General features: G+C 41.5%; 1 protein-coding gene across 5 annotated transcripts in view; it reads left to right on the forward strand.

Annotated features, from left to right (window-relative positions):
- Window positions 1-26,077, forward strand: part of col27a1.L (collagen, type XXVII, alpha 1 L homeolog) — a 314,667-nt gene that overhangs the window by 48,135 nt on the left and 240,455 nt on the right. For all 5 annotated transcript variants that reach the window (XM_041573258.1, XM_041573257.1, XM_041573260.1 and 2 more), the window contains exons 5-11: window positions 5,215-5,268; window positions 11,971-12,024; window positions 13,025-13,078; window positions 18,180-18,224; window positions 19,950-20,003; window positions 21,693-21,737; window positions 24,635-24,688. In XM_041573258.1, coding sequence (XP_041429192.1) covers window positions 5,215-5,268; window positions 11,971-12,024; window positions 13,025-13,078; window positions 18,180-18,224; window positions 19,950-20,003; window positions 21,693-21,737; window positions 24,635-24,688 — 360 coding nt within the window. The remainder of the gene's footprint in view (window positions 1-5,214; window positions 5,269-11,970; window positions 12,025-13,024; window positions 13,079-18,179; window positions 18,225-19,949; window positions 20,004-21,692; window positions 21,738-24,634; window positions 24,689-26,077) is intronic.

Genomic DNA, 26,077 nt, shown 5'->3' on the forward strand with positions numbered 1-26,077 from the left:
GGAGGGGGGTCTATGTAGGGTAGGGGGGGTAGGGGTTTTTTAACTTTAGGGTTAAAAAGATTTTTTAGGTTTCGGCTACTATTAGTGTACATTTGATACCCAGTGCTTAAATGTCTCCTACTACAGACAGGCGATTTTAGTTCAATGCATGTACTATATACAGACAGCAGCCTTCTGGATTTTCCATCAACATTTTAGGATTGTCTTGTGTACTTCAGAGCTTCACACTTGCCTCAGATGCATGTCCCATCTCCCCTATCATTACTCTAGTGATGGAACAAACAGAATTCCACACAGCATGGTGCCTGCTGCTTGGATTCAAAAAGTTACCCAGTCTTGATGGCTGCACATTTTTCTCTGAAGCAGGGGTCCCCAACCTTTTTTAACCGTGAGCCACATTCAAATGTAAAGCAAGTTGGGGAGCAACACAAGCATGAAAAAGTCCTTGGGGTGCCAAATAAGGACTGTGATTGGCTATTTACTAGCCCCTATGTGGAGTGGCAGCCTACAGGAGGCTCTACTTGGCTCTATACTTAGTTTTTATGCAATGAAAACTCGCATCCAAGCTTGGAATTCAAAAATAATCACCTGCTTTGAGGACACTGGGAGCAACATCCAAGGGGTTGGGAAGCAACATGTTGCTAACGAGCTACTGGTTGGGGATCACTGCTCTGAAGCCTAGTGTTAACTTGACCAAAGAGCCATTTCACTGGCCATTATTTGTTCAATCTACACATCAAAGAAGTGGATCAAACAAGATATAGCGACACATGGATAGAGACAGACTGGTCTTAAAGGCCCTTGGAGGTTCAGTCTTTGCTCAGGCCCCCCTAAGCTCATAACACTGTTATAGATATAAGAAAATATTGATGTGTAGGTTTGATCTCCAAATCCTACCCCAACTGATATCATGATTGAGGACAGCCCCACAGTCTGAGAATCACTGTCTCGAGTGAAGTTGAGCTGCCACTTGTTGGCCGGCATTTGACCTACATGGTTGGTCTACTGGGCAGATGAGGTGGCCAGATACATTGCTGTGTGTATGGCCATCTTCAGTTTGCTCTTCACTTTGTAATTGCTCTGGTTATGTTTTAAATAATCTGTTATAATACAGCAGATAAATCATATTGGCATAGATTATTTAGTGTTCATCTTTCAATACGTTTCACTTGGAGCAGCCTTGTGTGTCCCTTCACGGACAAGTCATTGCAAGCTTCAAGGTAAGCAGTGCCATCTTCAAATTAAACAGCGCCATCCAGTGGCTAAATTGGGATGAAATATGCTGCCAGCCTAACTTTGATTTTCCACACAATACCTGTCGAACTAAGCAGCTGCCATACTAAATTTGCCATACTTAATTGCTGGTCTTTACAGTTGAACTATTTAATAAAATACCATAAAGACCTATTTAAAGCATAGTATTTTTAGGTGCTCCTATAACATACAGCGTTCTCGTTATTCATCAGGATAGAAATAGTGGAAGGAGACCGTATGCCACTCAGACTTGTTCTTTATGGAACGTCTGTAGATTTGTTGCCTGTGGGTTGCAAGAAGCAACACTGCTGAACCATGGCCTCGTTTTTATTTTAAAACAAGTTAGAGACTGGGGGTAATGCCACCCTAGTACTGAAGGTTACTGACACCCCAAGCACACTATATATGCAGTTAGAAAAAACTGCAGGTATGGGATACGTTATATGGACTTAAGGTACAGGCATCCACATTACATAAAGATCCATTATCTGCCTAAACCTAGGGCCCAAGCATTCTGGAGAACACGTTCCATACCTGTAGAACCAAAAGTCGGTATGGGATCCGGAAACCCGTTATCCAGAATGCTCCGGATTACAGAATGGCCATCTCCAATAGACTCCATTTTATCCAAAAAATCACATTTTTTTAAAATAATAACACAGTACCTTGTACTTGATCCAAACGAAGATATAATTATTGGAAGCAAAAACCAGCCTATTGGGGTTATTTAATGTTTACACAATTTTCTAGTAGAGAATTCTACTTTGTGAAGCACGCTTGACAATGGGGCGTGACCCCGAAACGTTGCATTCCGCACAATAAACGAGCAGGTATATCCTGCAACTTGAATGCCTGTGTGCCGATCTTTTCTAGTTCTATAGCATATGTGAGGCTGCCGGAGCCTCTGAGATTGTGCACCAGGCTGATCTGCATAAAGGTGTGCGCCTGTTCTACCTACTTGGGTGGGACCTTAAGTGACATGTTAATCTAATCATTTCTAACAATGAACTATAATACTCAATATATTCCAATATCCCTATAATATTCAATATATCCCAATATGCCTATAATTCTCAATATATCCCAATATCCCTATAATACTCAATATATCCCAATATCCCTATGATACTCAATATATCCCAATATGCCTATAATACTCAATATATCCCAATATCCCTATAATACTCAATATATCCCAATATCCCTATAATACTCAATATATCCCAATATCCCTATAATGCTCAATATATCCCAATATCCCTATAATACTCAATATATCCCAAGCGACATGTGCCTACAGTGATCAATGACCATAAATAATAATAATACTACTAATAATAATAATAAATAAGTGACCTGTGCAAAAATTATTTCTCTAACTATACCCAAAAGTAAAACCATTTCTAGCTATAGCTGTAACCCACTTACTCCTTTTAGATTACAGTTTATTTCATTATTTTTTTTAAATAATTTTTAACCAGTTCCCTTATCATAACAATGATAGTTTGAATACAATGAGATCTTCTGCCGGTTGTTTAAAAAGAAAACAGTACATGTGATAGATGAATGATATCCTTGACAATACTATTTGCACTCCATACTTTTTATACAATTGTGAAATAGGCAAGAGAGAATTTCCTATAATGCCCTCTGCTGTCCTAACTATCCTCTGTTCCTAGTACAGGTATGGGATCTGTTATCCAGAATGCTTGGGACCTGGGGTTTGCCGGATAATGGATCTTTCCGTAATTTGGGTCTTCATACCTTAAGTCTACTAGAAAATCATGAAAACATTAAATAAACCCAATAGACTGGCTTTGCTTCCATTTAGGATTAACTATATCTTAGTTGGGATCAAGTACAAGCTACTGCTTTATTATTACAGAGAAAAAGGAAATCATTTTTAAAAATGTGGATTATTTGGATAAAATGAAGTCTATAGGAGATGGCCTTTGCGTAATTAGCTTTCTGGATAACGGGTTTCCGGATAACGGATCCCACACCTGTGCCATCTTTCCTGCTACAATAGCAACAGAGAGCTTTCTATACAAAGCTGATTTAAAACTGGTTGTTCTTTACATACATGGAACAGACAGACTGCAGTAGATTTAGAATTGAAACTCACAGCTGTCCCCTGGGCAGTAGTGAAGTGTGGCCGATACCCACGGGTCGGTGGGCTTAGGCTGACCTCTCTGCTCTTCTTGCGGGTCGTGGACGGGTTTTGGGTTGAGCTCTTCTGCCTGCTCTCCCCACCTGCGACCTTAGACTTCTGATGTTTTATAGGCTTGCGACTGCCCTGCCCCTTTTGTGACATCATCGGCGGGGTGGTGCGGGTCTATAAATCGAGGGGGGAAGGCGGGCGTGGGTCGAGTTTTTCTTGACGTGCACATCACTACTGGACAGGTCTCTCTGCTCTGACATCTACACTGCAGACACTGCTACGCTCTGATTCCTATGTAAAATATCATGCTATGTACTGACTTCAGCTGGATTATATAGAAACATACTATTGAATGCTACGAATACACAAATGGAACACACTGGGGGGCACATTTACTAAAAGGCGAAGTGACTAACGCTGGCGTAAATTCGCTAGCGAAGGAGATAGACTGTAGCGCTGCTTCGCACTCTAGCGCCAGGCGAATTTTCACTCTGGCGAATGGACGTAACTACGCAAATTCACTAAGATGCGGATTTTAATGAACGTTACCTCTTGCGCCAGACTTGCCTTCGCCACCTCGGACCAGACGAAGTGTTCCTGAAAAAAAAATGTGAAAAGTCCCAAAAAACGCTGGTGACTTTTCAGTTTTTCAGGGTGATAGGCTGCAAAAGATCGTTTTTGGGTTTAGGGTACCCGGCTTCCCCCCTACATTTCCTTACATATGGCACATAAACTATACACTGGGCTCATGTGTAGGGCAATATAACAACTTTATTTTCTTTTATTAAGGTTCCCTTCTGTAGTGTAATGTATTTGCTGCAACATATACGTCCATTGAAATTTAACTTCCCACCATATGCAAATTAGCCAACGCTAGCGCAACTTCGCTTTTCTTGCCGAATTAACGCTAGCGTAACTTCGCCATCATTTGGCTCCCTGGACGCAACTTTGCATTTTAGTGAATTAGCGTTGTCCTGGCGAAGTGTGGCGATGTGAGCGAAGCCGTCGCTGGCGAATTTGCCCCTAGAACTCTGCTAAGTATGACCTGTAAAAACGTGTATATCATACTCGTCATTCATCCATTCAGAGCTAAAACTCGTCTCCCTGCTCATCATTTTTGGCAGCATGAGCCCTGGATCAGGACAGAATTTGGCACTTTTCCTCTGATTTGGAGTCCAACATTATTTATTCTCCCCACCCTGCTGCAAATATCCTGTTCAGTGGGGGTAGAACTAGAACCCACACACAAGAGTGTTCTCATCATGTCATTCACATCATAAATAAGAAAATATTATTGTGCGTGCAGATAAATATATCCAGACAAACCAGCTGAGCTTCATTTCTTCTCCTGGTTTTTTTTTTTTTGTGCCTTTTGCTTGTTGGCTACAATTAGGGAACTGTGCAGTGAGGGGCAAATGCAGTGAATAATATGATAATAACCTGAACCCAGAATACAATCGAAGTAAAATATTACACTGTAGTATGATCCTGATTCATGATACCAGAAAACTTCAAATGAGGCTGGCACAAGCCTGCACCCACGAAGTAGTAAAGCCGGATTTAGTTGGTAAAAGGTTAAAAAAGCTTACATTTTATTTTCCATAAATTAACAACCAAGGCCTGACGCGTTTCGTGTCTACCAGGGACACTTAGTCAAAGCCTGACCTGATTCCTGATTAGTGACCAGCGGTAATCTATGGATGAACATTAGCACGTGACATTATTTGGAGACAATACTTTGATATAAGTGTGACTCAGTCCAATATTAATTGTATTCATTTTTTGTGTTTGTATTTTAGGGTCCCCCTGGCCCTCATGGAAATCCTGGCCCACCTGGTATGCCCGGCCCAAAAGTAAGTTTCAACCTCACAGGCCAAGCAGAAAGCGAAGCCATTTTTTAAAGGGATACTGATACCACAAATGAAACCTTTTTATACATATGTCATGACATTGTCTTTGCATGCTATTTATAATTTGCCTTCAAAGTATTTGTCCAATGCGTTTACATTGCCTATCTGATCCCCTATGTTCCTCTATGAGGGGGCTGCCATGTTTGGACTCTAGTCCATTAGCATTAGAAACTCTTGGCAAGGGACAGTTAAGCTCCCCATAGACACGCCGAAAGACCAATTTTAGGGAAGCCTGACCAATCCTTCGAAATTACCATGTGGTTAGTGGGATTCGAACGATCGTACATCTTACGATTTTTCGGCCGACATCTGTCGGGAAATTGGTCGGCCAGGTCAAAAAATCTTTGTCGGCCCCAGTGCAATCTATCTATGTTTGCAGGGCCAAGCAGGCAGCTCCCCTTTGTTTTCCTGGCAAATTGGTCTTTTTAGTTGATGGTCAATTCGTACGATCGTACGATCGTTCTGAGAAGATCGTGGTCTCACCATCAGGACCTGATCTTTTAAAAATCTGAACATCTATGGCCAGCTTTAGGTTGGCCAAACAGTCAGGCTAAGGAACTTTGAGTAACAATTACTTACAAAAGCAGCCCTATTAGTGAAAAATAATTTACTGGCCTTTGGGTAACTTTTAATTAGGGATGCACCGAATCCACTATTTTGGATTCGGCCGAACCCCTGAATCCTTCGTGAAAGATTCGGCCGAATACCGAACCGAATCCGAACCCTAATTTGCATATGCAAATTAGGGGTTGGAAGGGGAAGTCATTTTTTACTTCCTTGTTTTGTGACAAAAAGTCACGCGATTGCCCTCCCCGCCCCTAATTTGCATATGCAAATTAGGATTTGGATTCGGTTCGGCCGGGCAGAAGGATTCGGCCGAATCCGAATCCTGCTGAAAAAGGCCGAATCCTGGCCGAATCCCGAACCGAATCCTGGATTCGGTGCATCCCTACTTTTAATGCACAATAATATTTTTCTTTTAGTCTTTTTTTTAGTGTCAGTATCACTATATAATTGTACTTACATGCATATATGTGTATATTTGTGCTTGCTCAGCTACATCTTCAAAAAAAAACCTGTCCCTTCTAAACTGTGCATCTGTAAGGAAAGGTACAATTTAGGATACACAATGCAAGGGTCAACAGTGTATCTGGCCCTAACCTGCCCTCTCCCAACCTTTACCCGACCTGACCCAATGTGCTGTCATCACTTATATACACAAGCTCAACCTGCCCATTCATGATTTTCCCGGTTCGGGAAGGCATGATATATATATATATAACGAAAGACTGCTGGAGGACTATAGTGCACTGACCTTGCAGCCCATGTTACAGTCCAGACCAGTGTCGGACTGGGGCCCACCAAAAAACCTTAGACCAGGGGCCCACTTCTAGTACTATTATTCTTCCTCTCCTCACTGTATTCTCCTAGTCTCTTTTCTTTACATACTATAATCGATTATTCCATCTATTTAGCATCTTTGTTCTCATAGAAATAGGGAATGGCCATGAAATAGGCCAAATGTTTAGCAGCATGAGGGACATCTCAGACCTGCTGAGTCAATGGAAGATGTAACTAGTGATGGGTGAATTTATTCGCCAGGCGCAAATTCGCGGCGAATCTGCGCGATTCGCCGCCAGCAAATAAATTAGTGAAACGCCCACGAAAATTCACGGCAAAAATTTGCCGGCGTCAAAAATTTTCGTCAAAAACGGACGCCGGCGTCAAAAAAACAGGCGCCGGCATCAAAAAAACAGGCGCCGTCGCGTTATGTCTAGTGATGGGCGAATTTTTCGGCGAAGCGAAGCGGCGCAAATTCGCCCATAACTAGACGTAACAAAGATATTCTGATATCTGCGCTGGGTGCAAAAATCGGAAGATTTTGTGGTTTTCGGACACAAATCAGAAAAAAAATTAGTACAATTTCATTTTTGGACACTTTTCACGTATTTTTTGAGTTTTTTCCCGAACTGGAATTTTTCTGGAAAATATTACAGATAAATAACGGGAAATAACCAGGTGCGGATTTGGTCAGAGAATATTTCAGAAAATAATGAGATAAATTCTGATTATAAAAATGGCCATACACGGGCAGATTTAAATTCTAATTTGGGCCCAATAGACCTATTCGGCAGTTTATCTGCCCACATATGGAGCGTTTCGACAGGCCTCCCCGATTGATATCTGCCCAAAATCGGACAGGTTTGATTCCCTCCTATGACTGAGGACCGTTGATGTGATCTTCGTCCCGTCTGGGCCTACTCCCTTCATTGTAATCCGATCGTTTAGCCCTAGGTCCGAATGATAGGATTAGCCCAATATCGGGGAAAGATCCGCTCATTTGGCCAAACGAGCAAATCTTATAGTGTATGGCCCCCTTTACAGAATAGACGGTCTCTCTTTAAACAATGTAGCTGAAATGATGTCAGCTGGTTCCTGCTATGTTGTTTCAGCAGAATGAGCAATGCAGACAATATAAACAGCCAACAACAAATCCCATAAGGCTTTATGGATTATTGCTCTACATTTTGGCTCTTTCTGAATATTCTTACTCAAGAACATTCAGAAGGAAGCTGTGATGAGAGTCTGTGACCAAAACCACAGCCATTGAGGGTTAAATATAGGGCATTTTTGGCTGGTGCTATCCTGTGATAGCTACAGTGATATGAGGTTACCTGCTCCAAGCTTGGCAGAGCTCAGATACAGATGCATCTGTGTTGGATTATATGTCAGCCCCCTGCTGCTCACACACGTCCAGGAATAGCTAATTAACAAGTACTAGAATGTTTATGGGATGTCGGCAAGATTAAACATCCAAACCTGCCGCTAAAACAACAGCGTGCCTGGGCATGAAGGGGTTATTCACTGATTTACTGGGAAGTTATTTCAGCTTCTCATCTACATTGATTTTCTTTGGCTTTCATTAAAATAAAAAAAAAAAGACTGCTGTTGTTTTACTAGGCCCAGTGTGTAATGCTAATTCTGGCGATCTGTCATGCATTTTTATTTTCCCACAAGGCTCCTTTGCCGGCAGTATAGGAGGTGCAGAAATGCTTTCGAATTTGCTCAACAGATGCAGGAAAATCAGCTCCATGAGAAGTCTTGTGTAATCGCAGAATAAGGGCATATAGGAGAACAGAAATCATTTTGTGGAAGGAGGGCACAAAAATTGTATAAACCCAAATGGAAACATGTTTAAACATTTCTGATTCCGTTTGGCATTTATTGAAAGTGCATGTTAGTTCTGCCTAAATATGTGTGCTCTCTTGTCATGGAAATATAAAATAGAGCAACATTATAATAACTCATTTCTGTGTTTGGGGAACCCTGCCATGCCAGATTTATTCAGAATACCAAGGGTAGTAACAGAGAGTGGGTCTCATTACGTAAGGATAGAGGCTTAAAGGGATCCTGTCATCAGAAAACATGTTTTTTTCAAAACGCATCAGTTAATAGTGCTACTCCAGCAGACTTCTGCACTGAAATCCATTTCTCAAAAGAGCAAACAGATTTTTTTATATTCAATTTTGAAATCTGAAATGGGGCTAGACATTTTGTCAATTTCCCAGCTGCCCCTGGTCATGTGACTTGTGCCTGCACTTTAGGAGAGAAATGCTTTCTGGCAGGCTGCTGTTTTTCCTTCTCAATGTAACTGAATGTGTCTCAGTGGGACATGGGTTTTTACTATTGAGTGTTGTTCTTAGATCTACCAGGCAGCTGTTATCTTGTGTTAGGGAGCTGCTATCTGGTTACCTTCCCATTGTTCTGTTGTTTGGCTGCTGGGGGGGGGGGAGGGAGGGGGTGATATCACTCCAACTTGCAGTACAGCAGTAAAGAGTGATTGAAGTTTATCAGAGCACAAGTCACATGACTTGGGGCAGCTGGGAAATTGACAAAATGTCTAGCCCCATGTCAGATTTCAAAACTATAAAATATAAAAAAATCTGTTTGCTCTTTTGAGAAATGGATTTCAGCGCAGAATTCTGCTGGAGCAGCACTATTAACTGATTCATTTTGAAAAAAACATGTTTTCTAATGACAGTATCCCTTTAAGTTCCTGATAAGTCTTTTCTTATAGAGCAGTCCCATGAGCGGATACTTGCTAGACACGAGGATCCTCTACCATTGATGTGGGCTTCAGAGCTAAGGAAAGATTATGTTTTTACTAATTATGTTTTTTTTTTACTAATGCTGGACTCCATAATAACTAGAGCGGCTCTGCAATTGATCTGTGTGCCAAATTTCTGCCGTTTTATAACTCTATTAGGTCTTCTTCATGTTGTTGATAGAATCTTCATATCAGATGGACTCACCATCAGTTAGGCAGCAGTCCAGGGGAAGGATATGTGTTTTACAATAATAGTTAATCGGGCAGCGGCAAGACACAGCCAGAGGATTTATTTGTTAGGCTTTCTCCAACAGTTGCATCTTTGGCTCAGCAGTTCTTATTACCAGGAGCAAATTATTTAGCCTGTCTTTCTACCTCGGCCAACTTAGATTTTCAGCTACAAGGGTCTTTATTTCTTAAATAACCTTAGTGTAAATTAAAATTGCTATAAATACCCAGAGACGTTCACATCAAAGGTCACAGCCGGCAGTGGACAATTGAATCTGCTTTAGCATGGAGGTCACATACTAGGAAGACAAACCCAATGCGGGATGAGGCAACATAAAGAATAGTGGAAGACAAAGAGTGCATGCTAAGTATGGAGATTGCCATGGAAGAGAATGAGAAGCTGGCCAAAACTCTAAGCAGGCAAGGGAAAGATCAGAGAGGGAGGTTCACAGGAACAGTCCATGATCAGACTACAAAGTAAAGGTTAATATGAGACTGTGTATGACGGCAAAGAACAAGACACGCCATTCACGGCTATAGGATTTAAAGTGCATTGAAAAGAGCTAAACACAACCAAAGGGGCAAAGGAAAAGTCTTTCTTGGTGTGAATATGCTTTCATGCATATCAAAAATAATGTTGTGATAGCACATGAACAAGTCCAGTACAAGCATGAAGGATTGCTTATTACAGATGCACCAAAGTCAGGACTTCACCATATGCCAGCACTTTTTTGCAGGACTCGGAATCAGCTGAATGTTTAGGGTTTGGTTTAAAGGCACCCTTGAAATCCCATCTTTAAACACAGTAATGTTTTGTTACACGACAAAAAAATTTTTTTTAAGACTGAACATGACAACGAGGGTTCATTATTTTGCTTTATCTTATGGGGCACATTTACTAAGCTCGAGTGAAGGATTAGAATAATAAAATACTTCGAATTTCGAAGTATTTTTTTGGCTACTTCGAGCATCGAATTGGCTACTTCGACCTACGACTACGACTTCAACTTCGAACTAAAAATCATTCGACTATTCGACCATTCGATAGTCAAAGTACTGTCTCTTTAAAGAAAACTTCGACCACCTACTTCGCCACCTAAAACCTGACGAGCATCAATGTTAGCCTATGGGGAAGGTCCCCATAGGCTTTCCTGGCAATTTCTGATCGAAGGAAAATCGTTTGGTCGATGGATTAAAATCCTTTGAATCGTTAGATTCAAAGGATTTAATCGTTTGATCGAAAGATTTTTCGAAGTCGAAGGATTTAACTTCGATGGTCGAATATTGAAGGTTAATTAATCCTCGATATTCGACCCATAGTAAATGTGCCCCATGTATAAAGTTCAAAATATGATCAATTTAAAAAATAATGAACTGACACATTTACGAACCCTGATACATAGGGGCAAATTCACTAAGCGCCGAATCGCCGATTTTTGTTACTTCGCAAATTCACTAACGAACGCTGACGTAGATTCGCTAGTGTTACTTTGCACCCTTACGCCTGGCGAATTTTCGCTACGGACGTAACTACGCAAATTCACTAACGTGCGCAGTGTACTGAACGCTACCTTTTACGCTAGACTTCCTTCGCCACCTCAGACCAGGTGAAGCGCAATAGAGTAGATAGGGATTGCTTAAAAAAAAGTCAAAATTTTTTCTAAGTCCCAAAAAACGCTGGCGTGTTTTCTACATTATGGGTGATAGGCTGAAAAAGATCGAAAAATATTTTGGGGCTCCCCTCCTTCCCCCTACATTTCCTGACTCATGGCAACTTACCTATACAGTGGGCACATGTGTAGGGCAAAATAAAAATTTTATTTGATTTATTTTGATTTTCTAGGCATTTGTAGTGCTGATACGTATTCCTCCATTGAAATTTGAATTTGGCGCCGTATGCAAATGAACCATCGCTAGCGAAACTTCGCTTCGCTTGGCGAATCAACGCTAGCGCAACTTCGCAAACTTACGCTACCCCTGTGCGCAACTTCGGATTTTAGTGAATTTGCGGAGCGCTGGCGAAACTACGCCTGGCGGAGTGTGGCGAAGTTACGCCTGGCGCAACTACGAATCTTAGTGAATTTGCCCCGTAGAGAGGTAAGGGGACTTATTAGCAATATCCCAAAGGAAATTTGAGACATAATTTAAGTGAATGTGCTGACGCACCTGCATGATTGGTTCAAAGTGAAGCAGGTACCCGTGTTAATCCAGAATACGACATGTATGGACACCAGTATTACCCAAAAGGGAAAGTTTCTCAGCTCTGTCATTTTTGTATTTTTTTATATGTATGAATTCTTTTCTTTTAGGGGCAAAAGGGTGATCCTGGAATTTCACCAGGAAAAGCAATAAATGGATTCAAGGTATTTTTTCACCGTTGCTTCATATCAGTGAAAAGCATTTCTGTACTTTGTAACCTCTTGCAAACATCGTTACGATTTTAAATCGCAACTAAACCCCTGCAATTATTAGATGGGCTGACAATAATCCCGTTATCCCTATACATGAGGTCTGTTGAGAAAAATAACTCTCCCTTTTTCCATTGCTGGACAGCAAATATGCTCCTGGCATCAGGTTGAAGTAGTTCCCTGTGTTATTTACAAGACATATTGTTAGACCCTTCATCCTTCATGCCTTATATATGATGTAAGGCCAACCAATAGAGGCAACTGGAGCTCAATGGGGTAAGGCCAAGGACTAGGAAACTGTAAACAGCTGTAAAAGAGCTGTGTTAAGTGAACCATGATGTGGCTTTTCTCTTTATACTTTCCTTTTAGAAATTAGTCCCAACATTTCAAGCTTAGACCTCTATGGCCTCCTAGTTGCCCTTTAAAATTGAATCAAGTATACGGTGCCTATTCTACTGTCAATCAATGACGTAACTTCTTGATCAACCCTATGTTCTATTGCATTTTATTATGTTCTTTAGCATTTGTATCAAGCATAGCATTAGTTTGTTCACTTTATGTTTAGTTATTATTAAATAACTATTAGTAGTATACTTGGCAGTGTTCTTTGGGAGGGTGATTCCTATGTATTGTTAATTTCTTGTTTAGCATAAGAGCTTCATGGTAAGGCTATTGTTACTCAGAGCAATACTCTGGGTCATTTAATTATGACTGGCTCAATAGTATATTAATCCCACCTAGCTAAGTGGATTTCAGATATCCCAAATTCTTTAGAGAATAGAAGCATCTTATGTTTTTAAGCTATAGTTCATCTTTAAAAAAACACACACATAACCAACTGAAAACAAAGAATATACAAAAAAGTTCAGGCTCGCATGGGGTCTGTCTCTCTGCAGTTTATAGAGTTGTATATTTTTTTTGTTAGATATTTGCTCACAGAATGTTGTGCTTACAGGGAGATTCTGGTTTGGCTGGCCTAACTGGAGTTCCTGGGCCACTAGGCCGTAAGGTAAGTAGCATATTAACTATTAACCAAGTGTATTTCACTCAGTTGCTAGCAACCATTTCTTAGATCCGGTAAAGATGCACTCTAAACCACAATGATGAAATTCCCAAGCAGCTGAAGGACAGGCCCAGACTGGCAAACTGTAGAGTCTGGCAAATGCCAGATGAGCTGTTGTGAGATGCCAAAGACACTCATTCTTTATTGGCCATTTTTGTACTTTAAATGCCAAGGCTTTTGGCCTAGTTGTTACCTTCCAACAAACCCTCCCTGTTGGTGACATCAGTAGGCTCCCTTTCGTTACGTCACAGGCACAGGTTTAGCTCAAAGTAGGGGTTCAAAGTCTGAGGCTCTGGCAGATGGGGGTTTCCTGGGAAGCAGGGCCGGATTTACATAGTGGTCACCCCTAGGCCCGCTGCCGTTCATCACCCCTGTCCCCTCCCCTTCATTCGTGCACATGCAAAAATTTTCATCATCAGGTTGGGAGCGCTGGGGATTGGCGCTCAGGAAATTTAAAAAACTATTGTCTCTTATGAGCAGCACTTCCAAACCAATGTGGATGTGGTTGGGCAGCAGGCCGCCCCCCTAAAATCCTGCTGCCTTAGGCCCGGGCCTTGCTGGGAAGGGGTTAGGTGCAGGTCATGACCCACTAATAATAATAACAAGGTTTTTGAATACCTAATTTCTAGCCACTGTTGAGGTCCTGCTTTGATTAGGATTCCCCCTTAGCTAGTAACAAGTTAATACACGTGAAACCACTGCTGTACCAGCCAAAGTACTGAAAATATTACCTAGGGCAGCAAAGAAGTGTTCATCCAAAATTTCACCCTAGTTCTTCACATTCTTCTCAAATTTCACCCTAAATGGTTTACCAACTGGGGTCCCCGGCTGTTGCTCAGGCTCCACTTAGAAGGATGGTATTCCTGAGCAAAAAAATGGCATAGAATCAATATGGCTTTAGATAAACCCCTGATATAATCAGAATTCAATTTTTTCACTGCCTGAAGTCTTTAAAACCAATGGCATCAAAACAAGGAACATTTCCTTTTGATCCAATTTCCAGTGAATTGTGGGCACTTACTAACAGACCTACTTTGCTTCACCTTGTGACAATGCGCATTGTCAATATATAAACTGGGCACCAAGCAAAGGTTGTGTCCAAAGAGGCCAGAGTTCAACAGACAGCTTTGCCTGACGCGTTTCGCTTGCTAACCCGTGTGTTGGGTAAAAAATACACATGCAAAAGTCACCATATATATATGGCACAGAAGTTTTTCCCACATTCAACTTTATGAGAAACAGAACTCGATGGCAGCGGATTAGTCCCGAGTTTTTTTCCATTCTGTCGCCTTGTAGTAATTAATGAGGGGAAAAATGAGAAAATGAAACATTGGTACATTTAGTGTAAATAATAAAGTATAAACATGTGTCCGTTCACAGCAGAGAGGCAGAAAAGCCACATTCATGTGTAAACGTTTCTAGCGGTAATGCTTTTATAATAACACACATTTACTCTGCAAGTTGGAAGACTGCAGCATGGTAACCCCAAGCATTTCACACTTGCATACTAAACTTAAAGCTAAGTTAAAACTAAAATATAGTTAAAATGTGTATACATATATCCATATAAACAGGGAGATTCCAAGCACTGTTGTAAGTTATCGTCTTGAAACAATAGTCGTTGGCTTGAAACCTGCGAGCCAGAGACACAGTGGACTAGTGCCAACTCCCGTGCAGTAGCCGTGCAATAATGATTCTTCCTAAAGAGTCTTTGACCCTTATAGGGCCATGGTAATAGCTTCTGATAAATTGTTCAGTCTGCTCCCTTAGAAGCAGGCCTCATAAAGGTAAGAGAGAATGTAACAGGAAAATGTATTTTATTTGAAAGTCGGACCAATATTTAGTTGAGCCCACCTCTTAGATTATTACAAGGCTACATATGTCTATAAAAGCACTATGGGGCAGATTTACCTTGGGTCAAATATCGAGGGTTAATTAACCCTCGATATTCGACCGTCGAAGTAAAATCCTTCGACTTCGAATATCGAAGTCGAAGGAATTTGCGCTATTCCTTCGATCAGGAAATTGTTAGGAAGCCTATGGGGGCCTTCCCCATAGGCTAACATTGGCCTCGGTAGGTTTTAGGTGGCGAACTAGGGGGTCGAAGAATTTTTTAAAGAGACAATACTTCGACTATCGAATGGCCAAATAGTCGAACGATTTTAAGTTTGAATCTTTCGATTCGAAGGTCGTAGTCGAAGGTTGAAGTAGCCCATTAGATGGTAGAAGTAGCCATATTCGACCATTCAAACTTTTTTCCCTCTATTCCTTCACTCGAACTAAATAAATGGGCCCCTAGATCAGCCATTCAGTCATAGAGTATGAATAGAATAGAACATCAAATAAAGTCTTCCCCCCCAAAATTAGCTGTAATTGACCTTCAAGCTGGACTTCCACGAGTATATAGGGGAGCAAGTAAGCATTCTAGCCAGGCTAGCTAGGTCCCCCAGGGCTCCCTTGCTTCTATTCTCATAACAGCAGCACTTTTTGTCTGTTTGGCTGACCACACACAGACAGACTGGCTCTGGCAAGTCCATTATGTTTAGCTGATGGAGCTACCTGTCTTAAACAGCCAACTGACCTTCAATAAACAGTGCAGAAATTGAAAATTCTGCAGTGCAGGCGAGTGAAGAACATACAGGGCACACCTTCCCTTTCTCCAGCTTATTAGCAATTCAGTATCATTCCATTCATTTGGGTCTTTTCAGTCTCTACCTTTGAATACACCACTTATTCAAGCAGCATTGGTGGATTTTATCAATCCGTTCTGCAACAAAATAGAATCCCTTTCCAGGCTGTCATTCCTTTGTCCGTCCATAGAGTGCCAGCTGCAAGTCTCATATTGGCTTTAAGCTCCACAGGCTTATTGGCCAGTGTACGTGGTTTCTCCCTGATCAATATCTTCCCAAAAACCCAGCAGATGTTTATCACACAGGTTTAAAAATCCCGTCAGATTGAGGACCGCTTGTCGTTTTAAAACATACCGGTCATTTCCCAAACATGGTACCAACATATCCACAGTGGGCAACCTTTTTCATAGTGTACAGCTATAATGATCACTGTAATGTGATCATTGCTACAGTGATTCTTCGGCTAAAGCATGTTAGTTGCAGTAACTGGAGTGATGGCTTTCATTCATCATCTGGAAATGTCATGTGTTCACTGACCCTCATTTGTAACCTTGGGTAATAGCTAATAGTAATAGTCATTCACACGGTTTCACCTCCACAGGAGCTGCAATCCAGCATCTGCTCTTTACTTTGAGATGGGTGATTTATTCATTAGAGAAGTCATTCAGCATCTGTGTCCCTTCATTTATTTAGTGACTTGTTATTCATGCTTCTTGCTCCTTAATTATTCGTGCACCTTGCCCCTTAATCACAGCAGTCAATAAATGATCCACTTGACTATCATTCACTTACATAGTTAAAACAGCAGCTTTGGGTCCATTCTCTTTCATTCAGATGACGGTGCTGATAATTCATTCACTCTTCTACTCGCAGCTCTCATACAGTATTTGTTCTTTAATCATACATTCAGGTCATCATTCCTATAGTCCTAAATTTATTCAGCTACAATTATAAATGTATGCATGGAAACTTTGCCAAGAATGTTAGATCTGTTTTTGAAAAGCAACTCCGAGAAAGACTCAAAACCATTGATTCTGTGTTCTACAAACCATTCCATTTCATTGTCATAATTTGACTTCTTACAGACAGATCCTTAATACATTTCTTTGCATTCCTCTCACATTCCTCTTCCAGTGGTATCCCCCTCTTCAGTGGGCCATAATGCTGATCACAAGATAGAGGGCACAAACTGCTTTATTTTCTTTGTAACCAGTACAGATGTGGCACACTGGGTTCTTAAGGTGGCCATACATGGGCCTATAAAAGCTGCCGACAGACCGTCGGACGGGCTTCACCAATCAAGATATGTCTGAAAGTCGGCCAGATCTCGATCGGATGGGCCGAAAAATCCCGTCGGATCGCAGCCGCATCTATTCGTGGATGCAGTCCCGCGATCCGACCGCCCATTGCTATTCGTTAGGATCCGATCGTTGGGCCCTAGGGCCCACTATCAGATCAGCCCGATATTGCCCACCTCAAGGTGGGCATATTGGGGAGAGATCCGCTCGTTTGGCTACATTGTCAAACGAGCGGATCTCTCAGTGTATGGCCACCATTACTTGCCAACCAGTAAATTCTTCTTTATTGTCTCAGCTTCCTCTAGTGTTTCGGGTCCAGTCCAGGAGTTTTAAAACCAAAAATGTTAACTATAATGTTCTGCTACTGGTAAATAGAGGACATTTTTGCTTTAGAAGCTCTTGTACAGTTTAAATTAGTAACTATGGAACCTTGGGTCTGCTGAAGGGCTTTAGTGTGGTGTGCTTAGGGTCAGGGCACACAGGCAGATTCGGGGAGATTAGTCGCCAGGCGACAAATCTCCTCTTCTTCAGGGCGACTAATCTCCCCGACTAATCTCCCCAAATCACCGGCGGGATGGCAGTTTTCCGAAGTCGCCTCACGAGGCAAACTTCAGACGACTTTGGGAAACGAATCATGCCGAGTGCCATCCGGCCGTCGTTTTACATTTTAACCGGCGGGAAGGCAGGGGAAGCAGTTTGCTGGAGAGTGGCCCCCCGAAGAAGAGGAGATTTGTCGCTGGGCGACTATTCTCCCCGGACCCTTAGCCAGTTATAGATAAGCGTTGTAGGATCCTAGGTAGAGATAAATGGTTGAAATGTAATTTATGACTCTCTCCACACCTAAAGGATGGGAATATGTCCTGTATAAAATAAGACTTTTGCCATTTTAAAATCTATACCTTTTAAATGTCAATAAATCATTTCACTTTAACCTGGTCATTCAACATGTCCATGTTGTGTATTCTATTTATTAATATTATATTATCTGCCACAAACCCACTGACAAGGTCCCATTGAGGAATATCGCTGCTACCAACCCGTAAAGAAATAAGCACCGTCTTTCTTCTCTCTAACATTTGATCCGCCAAGAAGTTTAAGTGACATTCTGTATCTTTTTAGGGACTAAAGGGCTACCTAGGACCTCAAGGACATCCTGGTGAACCGGTAAGTATTTCCCGGAGCTCCCTAGAGACTACAGATAACCCATTCATTCCTGTACTAGACACTATTAACTCCTCTAATAGGAAATGGTGTTTGACTGCACTTTGTTAACCCATTTGCTGCCAGTGGAGCAGGTACAAATTAAATATTTTTATATCCATTTCCCTTCTGCAAGATGGATCATTCTAGTTTCCACGCATATCCCCTGATGCTGTAGCTTACATCTGTATGTAAATACTATCTTAATCATGCTTAGTAAGATCTGTATAAATTGCAATTTTACCTTTTGTTTTTTACCTTGAACATGCTCCATGCCGCTCAGTAGCTTCTTGTCCGTCTATATATAGAGAGAGACACCACTATAATGGCAGCAGCACGAAAGAAATCCTTTAGTGCAAATAATATGCTGGAGTCTCCACCAAAAATTGAGGTATTTTAATGTGACAGTGGCTAAGATCGGCAGGGATCACTTTGTTGTGAGTGCAGACGTTCCCCCGTCAGAGATTATCATTCACACTGAAGCGCTCCTGTTCTTGTCCTCCACCCCATGTTTGGATATGTCCGGCTGCACTGGGAAAGCAATGAATAGTGGGGTTGTTTCAGCAGAGGCCATTGACTCCTTAAGCTTCTTGGCAGAAGGAGCTCAAGTCAAACAGCCCTGTGCATTGGAGATAAATGCAGTTCTTAAAGGGCCCCGTGCTGTGCCAAGAAAGTAGCTATAGGAAGGCTGAAAACGGCAAACTGGGCACCGTTCTAAATTCTACAGGAAACCCTTTTTTTTAAAAGGTATTTGCGCACTTGAGAACTCACATGTCCAAACACAAGGGGGCAAATTCACTAAGCGCCAAAGCGCCGAACGCTAGCGTTACTTCGCTAGCGTTTGGCATTTTCGTTACTGCGCAAATTCACTAACGAACGCTGGCGTAGTTTCGCTAGTGTTACTTCGCACCCTTACGCCTGGCGAAGTTTCGGTAGCGACGTAACTACGCAAATTCACTAACGCGCGCAGTGTACTGAACGCTACCTTTTACGCTAGACTTCCTTCGCACCTCAGACCAGGCGAAGCACAATAGAGTAGATAGGGATTGCTTAAAAAAAAGGCATAATTTTTTCTAAGTCCCAAAAAACGCTGGCGTGTTTTCTACATTATGGGTGATAGGCTGAAAAAGATCGAAATTTTTTTTGGGGCTCCCCTCCTTCCCCCCTACATTTCCTGACTCATGGCAACTTACCTAAACAGTGGGCACATGTGTAGGGCAAAATAAAATTTTTATTTGATGTTTTGAAGCTTTTCTAGGCATTTGTAGTGCTGATACGTATTCCTCCATTGAAATTTGAATTTGGCGCCGTATGCAAATTAGCCTTCGCTAGCGTAACTTCGCTTTACTTAGCGAAGCAACGCTAGCGCAACTTCGCAACCTTACGCTACCCCTGAGCACAACTTCGGATTTTAGTGAATTTGCGAAGCGCTGGTGAAACTACGCCTGGCGAAGTGTGGCGAAGTTACGCCTGGCGCAACTACGAATCTTAGTGAATTTGCCCCAAGGTGTGTCAATAACTCTGTATGCTAATATCATGGTCATAAATATAAAAATATTCTGGTAAGATTCTTTATTAATCACTGACACGTATATCCAGGGTATAATGTCATTGTAGCATGTCCCAAAAACAAACAGTGCTTTGTATGCTTCCCACGCAGGTTTCAGCTTTTTCCCTTCTCTCTTGCAGGGTGTGCGAGGACCCGAGGGAAGCGCAGGGGCCAAAGGTTATCCTGGCAGGCAGGTGCAGTAAATCTTACCATGCTGTGAGCAGGTTATATCAATGCAGGGGTCTGGGTGTGCAGGTACATACGTATAACTGAGACCAGGGACCCTTTTTATACCTTAACCAGCCATGTATTTTCAAAGCCTTTTCAGCATGGAAGTCTGTTGCAAATCAAACCCTTTAGCTTTTACACAAATAAAGAGTGTAAGGGTTGCAGAGAAACCCTAAATCTAAATTGTAGCAGATATTAAATAACTCTTTTTCTATTGTTTTTGGTTATATATATTTTGATAATTGATTTGTTCCTCAACCTAACAGTTTTTTGGCAGCTGCAAGTGACACACTGCTGTGAGTCACGGACGGATTTCACCTGCTCTTATTGGCTGATTCCAGCATGAGCAAAAGTATGGTTTGCAGTAGGAAAACATTATTAGGTTGCGGAAGCACGATAAAAATTTAAAAAACAAATGATTACACTTCCATTATTATATGTTAAATGGAAAAAGAATGTGTAAAATAATATTTTGGAGGGCCTTTTTTTGACTCTGTAAAAGTGTTCCTAACTGCGCTTCTCCCATGATTATTCTTGTATCTTCCCAAAGACCCCTATTTACTGATTCCTAAGGCCTATGGCACATACACAGTCTTCAGAATCAGAACAGACAGTAGGACAGGGAGGGCAGATGTGACTAAATACAGGCCAATGCAGAGCGGGGAGCCATGCCTCTGCTATTTCCCTTTGAATTGGTCTCTGTACCTCAAACTAGAGTCCTGCAGCGGGTCCGGTACCTGCGGGTTACCCACAAAAACCTGTGGTACCCTGCGGGTTGCGGGTAGAAGTTCTGGGTGCGGGTAAACACGTGGTTCTGCGGGTCGCGGGTACGGCCGCGGGTCTACTCGAATAGCGATATTCACTACTTTTTTGGGTCACGTCTACTTCCGATGACGTCACATGACAGCACTTCCTGATTCTTGATGGTCAGCGGGTCCAGGTTGCGGATAAGGTACTTGCGGGTAGGGTCATGTAGCGGTTCCAAGCGGGTTAGAATGCGGGTACAGGTTGCGTATTGCAGGTTGCGGGTACAGATCCCAAAAAATTGACCCGCGCAGGACTCTACCTCAAACTGTTAGCTCTATGTGCACTAGACTAGCAGCTATAGAGAAATATATCTATATTAATTGATAGTAAGCAGATTCTGTATAAATATGGGATAATACACCTCTTAGCTTATCACAGAACTTAGCACTGACTACATAGAGTTACAAAGTAAATGTGCTGCTGGAGATATACAGGTAATAGAATTCTAAGATGTATTTTTATTTCCTTTACCAGTTTTCTTTAGGGGGTATTTTAACTCTTATCTTGTATAGAACCCTGAATGGAGTTATGTTACAACGTCTTCTGGACTTTGTTACAATTATATTAGTGTGTGTGTGTATATATATATATATATATATATATATATATATATATATACATATATATATATATATATATATATATATATATATATATATATATATATATATATATATATATATATACTGTATATATATATAATCATTTTCCCTGGGATGTCTAACCTGCAGCCCTCCAGCTAAACTACAGCTCCCAGCCAGGGACACAGGCTGGAAATCCCTCCTCGATTTGATTTCATTGTGACAGCTCTGAATCTGTATTCTTTTCCTTCTCTGTCTTATTTTTAGGGCTTGCCTGGACCAATAGGAGTTGCTGGGCCCAAGGGAAACCGGGTTAGTGTCACTGTTTAATTATTAGCCATAGAAAGAACAGTCGGGTCTGACCCAGGGCAGCAAAGGGTGATCTTGTGGCATTTTATTATGCAGAGACAGCAACAAATTTATTCCGAGTATGTATCTACATTAAAAACACATTTTCCGACAATGGCGGCTCTGAAGCCAGATATAACTGCTTCTCCGCTGCTTTTATCGAATCCCGCGCAGTCTTTAACTGTGACTTGTAATTGACAACAATCACAGCTCAATGATGGCAGCACACCATATCCTGAAGGTACTTCAGGGAGCCCCGGTAAAAATAATGTTAAAAGGCCCATAAGAAGTAAAGTAGAGGCACAGTGGTTAAAGTAGCCTATTACTTCCCCGCACCCAGTAAACAGAACTGCGCTAATTGCAGGCAGGGGTCCCACTCTCACAAAACCCAGCTCCGGCACTTGAGAAACAGTTTACATGACTTGAACATCAAAACCAAGAGCACATCTTGAAGCCATACACAAATGGGCTATTTATGTTCTATTCCTCCAGTGTCCCAGGGTGTGCTGGCTCCTCTAAAAGGACCGATTCTGCACAGTCTCATCGCAGGTTTAGGTTGGCACAGCAAACATAGTGTCTCTTGTATCCCAAAAGGTTAAAGGGGCAGAGGCAAATATCAAGCTTTATATGAAAAAATGATCTTGTGTTTCCTTCTGAAAGGCCTTCCTTTCCAGCTTGCCAAAGTCACAAATGCTATAGGGAAATGGTAGTCGCTGCCCTTATTTTCCAACCAAATTTGTCTTTATTAACACTTTGATTGCAAAGAAATTTGTCATTATATGCAGCCACATTGGGTGTATATTGTATATATATTGTGTTGCTAACTGTAATGGTGGCCATACACGGGCAGATAAAGCTGCCGATATTGGACCAATTTGACAGCTTACCTGCCCGTGTATGGGGGCTTCCGACGTGTCTTCCCAATCGATATCTGGCCACGATATCTATTGGGAAGGTTTGATTTTTAACCGACCGACCCGTCAGAGCCCCTTGGCGTATCGTAATTCGATTGTTCAGCTGTACGGCCGAACGTTTGAATTACCCCCGATATAGCCCTGCCGTTAGTGGCATATCGGGGAAAGATCCACTCGTTTGGCGATGTCACCAAACGAGCGAATCTTTGAGTCTATGGCCAGCTTCAGTCTGTTGCAAGCACGACTAGTAGCAAGGGGTTAACAGACATTATAGTGAAGCACTGTGATCTTAATGTGAATGTTGGTAAATTTGTCATCTTACACAATTATTGGGTAAAACTAAAGTGAATCCATGCACAAGTCAAATACGCAGTAAACTGAATATTGTTTCTGAACGATAGAAGGAATGATCCTATGCACAAATCACTTCCTGTTATGCAGAATACCTTTTAGCCCTTTTTATTACTTGAACTTTATAGAATTTTATTATTTTAACAAACATTGGCTTCCTGGAGCCTTTTTGGAGTGCCATTGGCCAATGCTTTAGGATCAGTGCACTTTCCCCATGTATTATCTACTCTATTGGGCCCCAGCCTATGCGCAGCCCAATCTGCCTGATGCAGAGGGAAGTGCAGCTTGTTGTATGTATTCTATATAAATATAAGTGCATGCCCAAATTATAGGGATGCACCAAATGCGCTAATTTGGACGAATCTCGAATCTTTCATGAAGGATTCATACAAATCTTTCATGATGAATTCGGATGAATCATGAACCAAATCCGAACCCTAATTTTTATATGCAAATTAGAGTAATGAAGGGTTAAAGTGAACCTTGTGCACAGTGGGGCTCATTTATATAGCTTTATAGCTTTTTAAAGATGGCGAAAATCAAAAATGGTGAATATTTATTTGCACACTCTGCGTTTGAATTACGGCATGACTTTGATGGCGGAGAAAATATTCGCAAAACAGTTTCCCGAATTTGAGTTACTGTCAATGCCATTTTCGTGCACACCCTCCTCGCACAGTGGGCGCACTCACACAAAAACCTGTCTCATTTGCGAGCCAGTGCAATATTTAAGCGTTCAGGAAAAAGCATGGTCAACTATTTGCGAATATATATGCAATGCGCGAACTTTATAAATGACCCCCAGTGTATGTAATAGAAATGACAATTTGTGTGACAAAATGGCACATGATTTTAAGGATCTGGTGTGCCCAGGTACTTGGATTCGGCCAAAGACGAATTCTGCAGAGAAAGCCTGAATCTTGAACCGTATCCTGGATTCAGTAATGAATCTCTACCATTTTATAAAGGATAATGTGCCCGCTGTTAAAAGTGTATTGAAGTGTGCACTATTGTGTTATGTGTATAAAAGGCAGCCGTCTCGTTGATTTACTGTATAAAGGGCACATTATAAATATCGCAGTGCCAGTCTTTTAGCTTATACATTCCCAAATAAGGCCAACGTAAAAGCTACAGCTAAACAATGAAATTGGTTTATGTTTTACTGTGCCCATCACCCACAACCATTACTTTGGCACGTTTGTTTAAATGTAGCTCTTAGAAGGTTGCTTTCTTTTTTTTTTTTTTTTGAGTCTGGAGTAAATGTAATTGTCTTCCATGCCTATGTGTGTTATCCAATAAAAAAACCTTTGTTACTGCAGATTCCCTGTGCTTAAAAGGTTGCAGGCACCGGCTTGGCTCCCTTCTGCATAGAATGCCGTGCTCCCTGGTGTGAGGGTATGTGCCCTTGGACTACATCGTGGAAGCCAGCACCATGCAGTCCATGGGCATATACACTTGCCTCAAGGTTTATTTCATCACGGAGAGCCTCAGACCAGCGCTGGAGGAGACGTGGCTCTACCATCGGCTCAGGAAAGTGGGCAGAATGGGGTGCAGAACCACTGCTGACATCTTTTTTTTTTTTTCTATTCCTTATAGGGCTACATTGGCCCCCCTGGTTTATTTGGGCTGCCTGGCGCTGATGGAGAACGTGTGAGTATTAGCTCTGAGTTTGAGGAAATGTTATGCTTATTTTTACTGTACCCTCCTAGTGATGACAAGGAGTCCTACGTTATCAAAATACATTCTGAAACATCAAACCTGAATAAACTCCTTTGCCACATTTCTTTTGCAGTGATTCAGGGAGAGAATAGGACAGTATGGCAGCTGCCTACCATGTGCAAATAAATAGAAATATACAGACAAGGAATGTTTTCTGCACACAGTAAGCTGTAACCATAGGCCAGTGATTCAACTGTCCAAAATGATTTATTTCAAACAAAATTTACCATGTTTATAGAGTCCAACAAAAAGGCAAGTCAAATCCCAAGGAAATCCAGGCCTGGTTTATTTTTATTTTTGCATTGGGATAATGTTGTCCGTGTCCAACATCCCACAAAGTGTCCTACGTCCCACAATGGCGTACTCTATTTGCACCAATCATTGATTAGAAAGTGGGCCACCCCAGGAGAACCTTTTACCACCATATTATTAGACTGTAAAGCAGCATGGTAGCCCTGTGCCTTCATACTAATAATCCAAGGCTATTGCTTAGAGTTCTAAAGTATAATTTACTCATTACACTCTTCTCAGCTTTATTCATTTTGCTATATACTTATATATATATATATATATATATATATATATATATATATATATATATATATATATATATATATATATATATATGTAGTTTTCACTTGGCCAATTGTCAGGGACTTTCTATGCCAGAGCTTGAACAAACGAGACATTTTCCCATGCAGTGAAGCAAACAGTGGAGGCTGGGTCTGGCTTAACACGTTTCCATTTGACTGATCTAAAAACCAATTCCCTGTGATGTTGTAAGAACTAATTATAAACAAGCCTTTATTCTGCCCTCTAAGTCATTAAATGCATAAATAAACAGCAGGGCCCATGGAAGGTTGCTTCGTGCGTAGGGAGCCAGACGCACTCCCAGTGCACAGCGACAGAGGAATGTTGTGGTTCCCCTGCTAATTAAATAGTGGACAGTAAATAAGTGTTTGTGATACATCTTATATGTTACACACAATTTGTGATAATTGTGCTAAGCACCAAGAGGGCATCAAGCTCTGGGAACTACATACTGCAGAGTCCTTGCATTCCTTACAAGAAAATGTGATTGCAATTGAAAGCAGCATTGGTTTGATCCATTCCACGACGCAGGTTCTGTCCCTTAAAACAATATGGCAGAAGCCAGCTTTCTTTCAGACAAGTGTCTTGAGCAAGAACAGAGAGCCCCCTAAAACGGACACCCTATTCCAGTCTGTTTGTTTGACCTTGCCCCTGCATTTATTTATATAACTCCTGCTCCTACTACTTTAGGGGTTGCTTCCCTTTACTTGAGAAAGAAACCCATACTCT

This window comes from Xenopus laevis, chromosome 8L (genome assembly GCF_017654675.1).
Source record: "Xenopus laevis strain J_2021 chromosome 8L, Xenopus_laevis_v10.1, whole genome shotgun sequence".
Lineage (NCBI taxonomy): Eukaryota > Metazoa > Chordata > Amphibia > Anura > Pipidae > Xenopus > Xenopus laevis.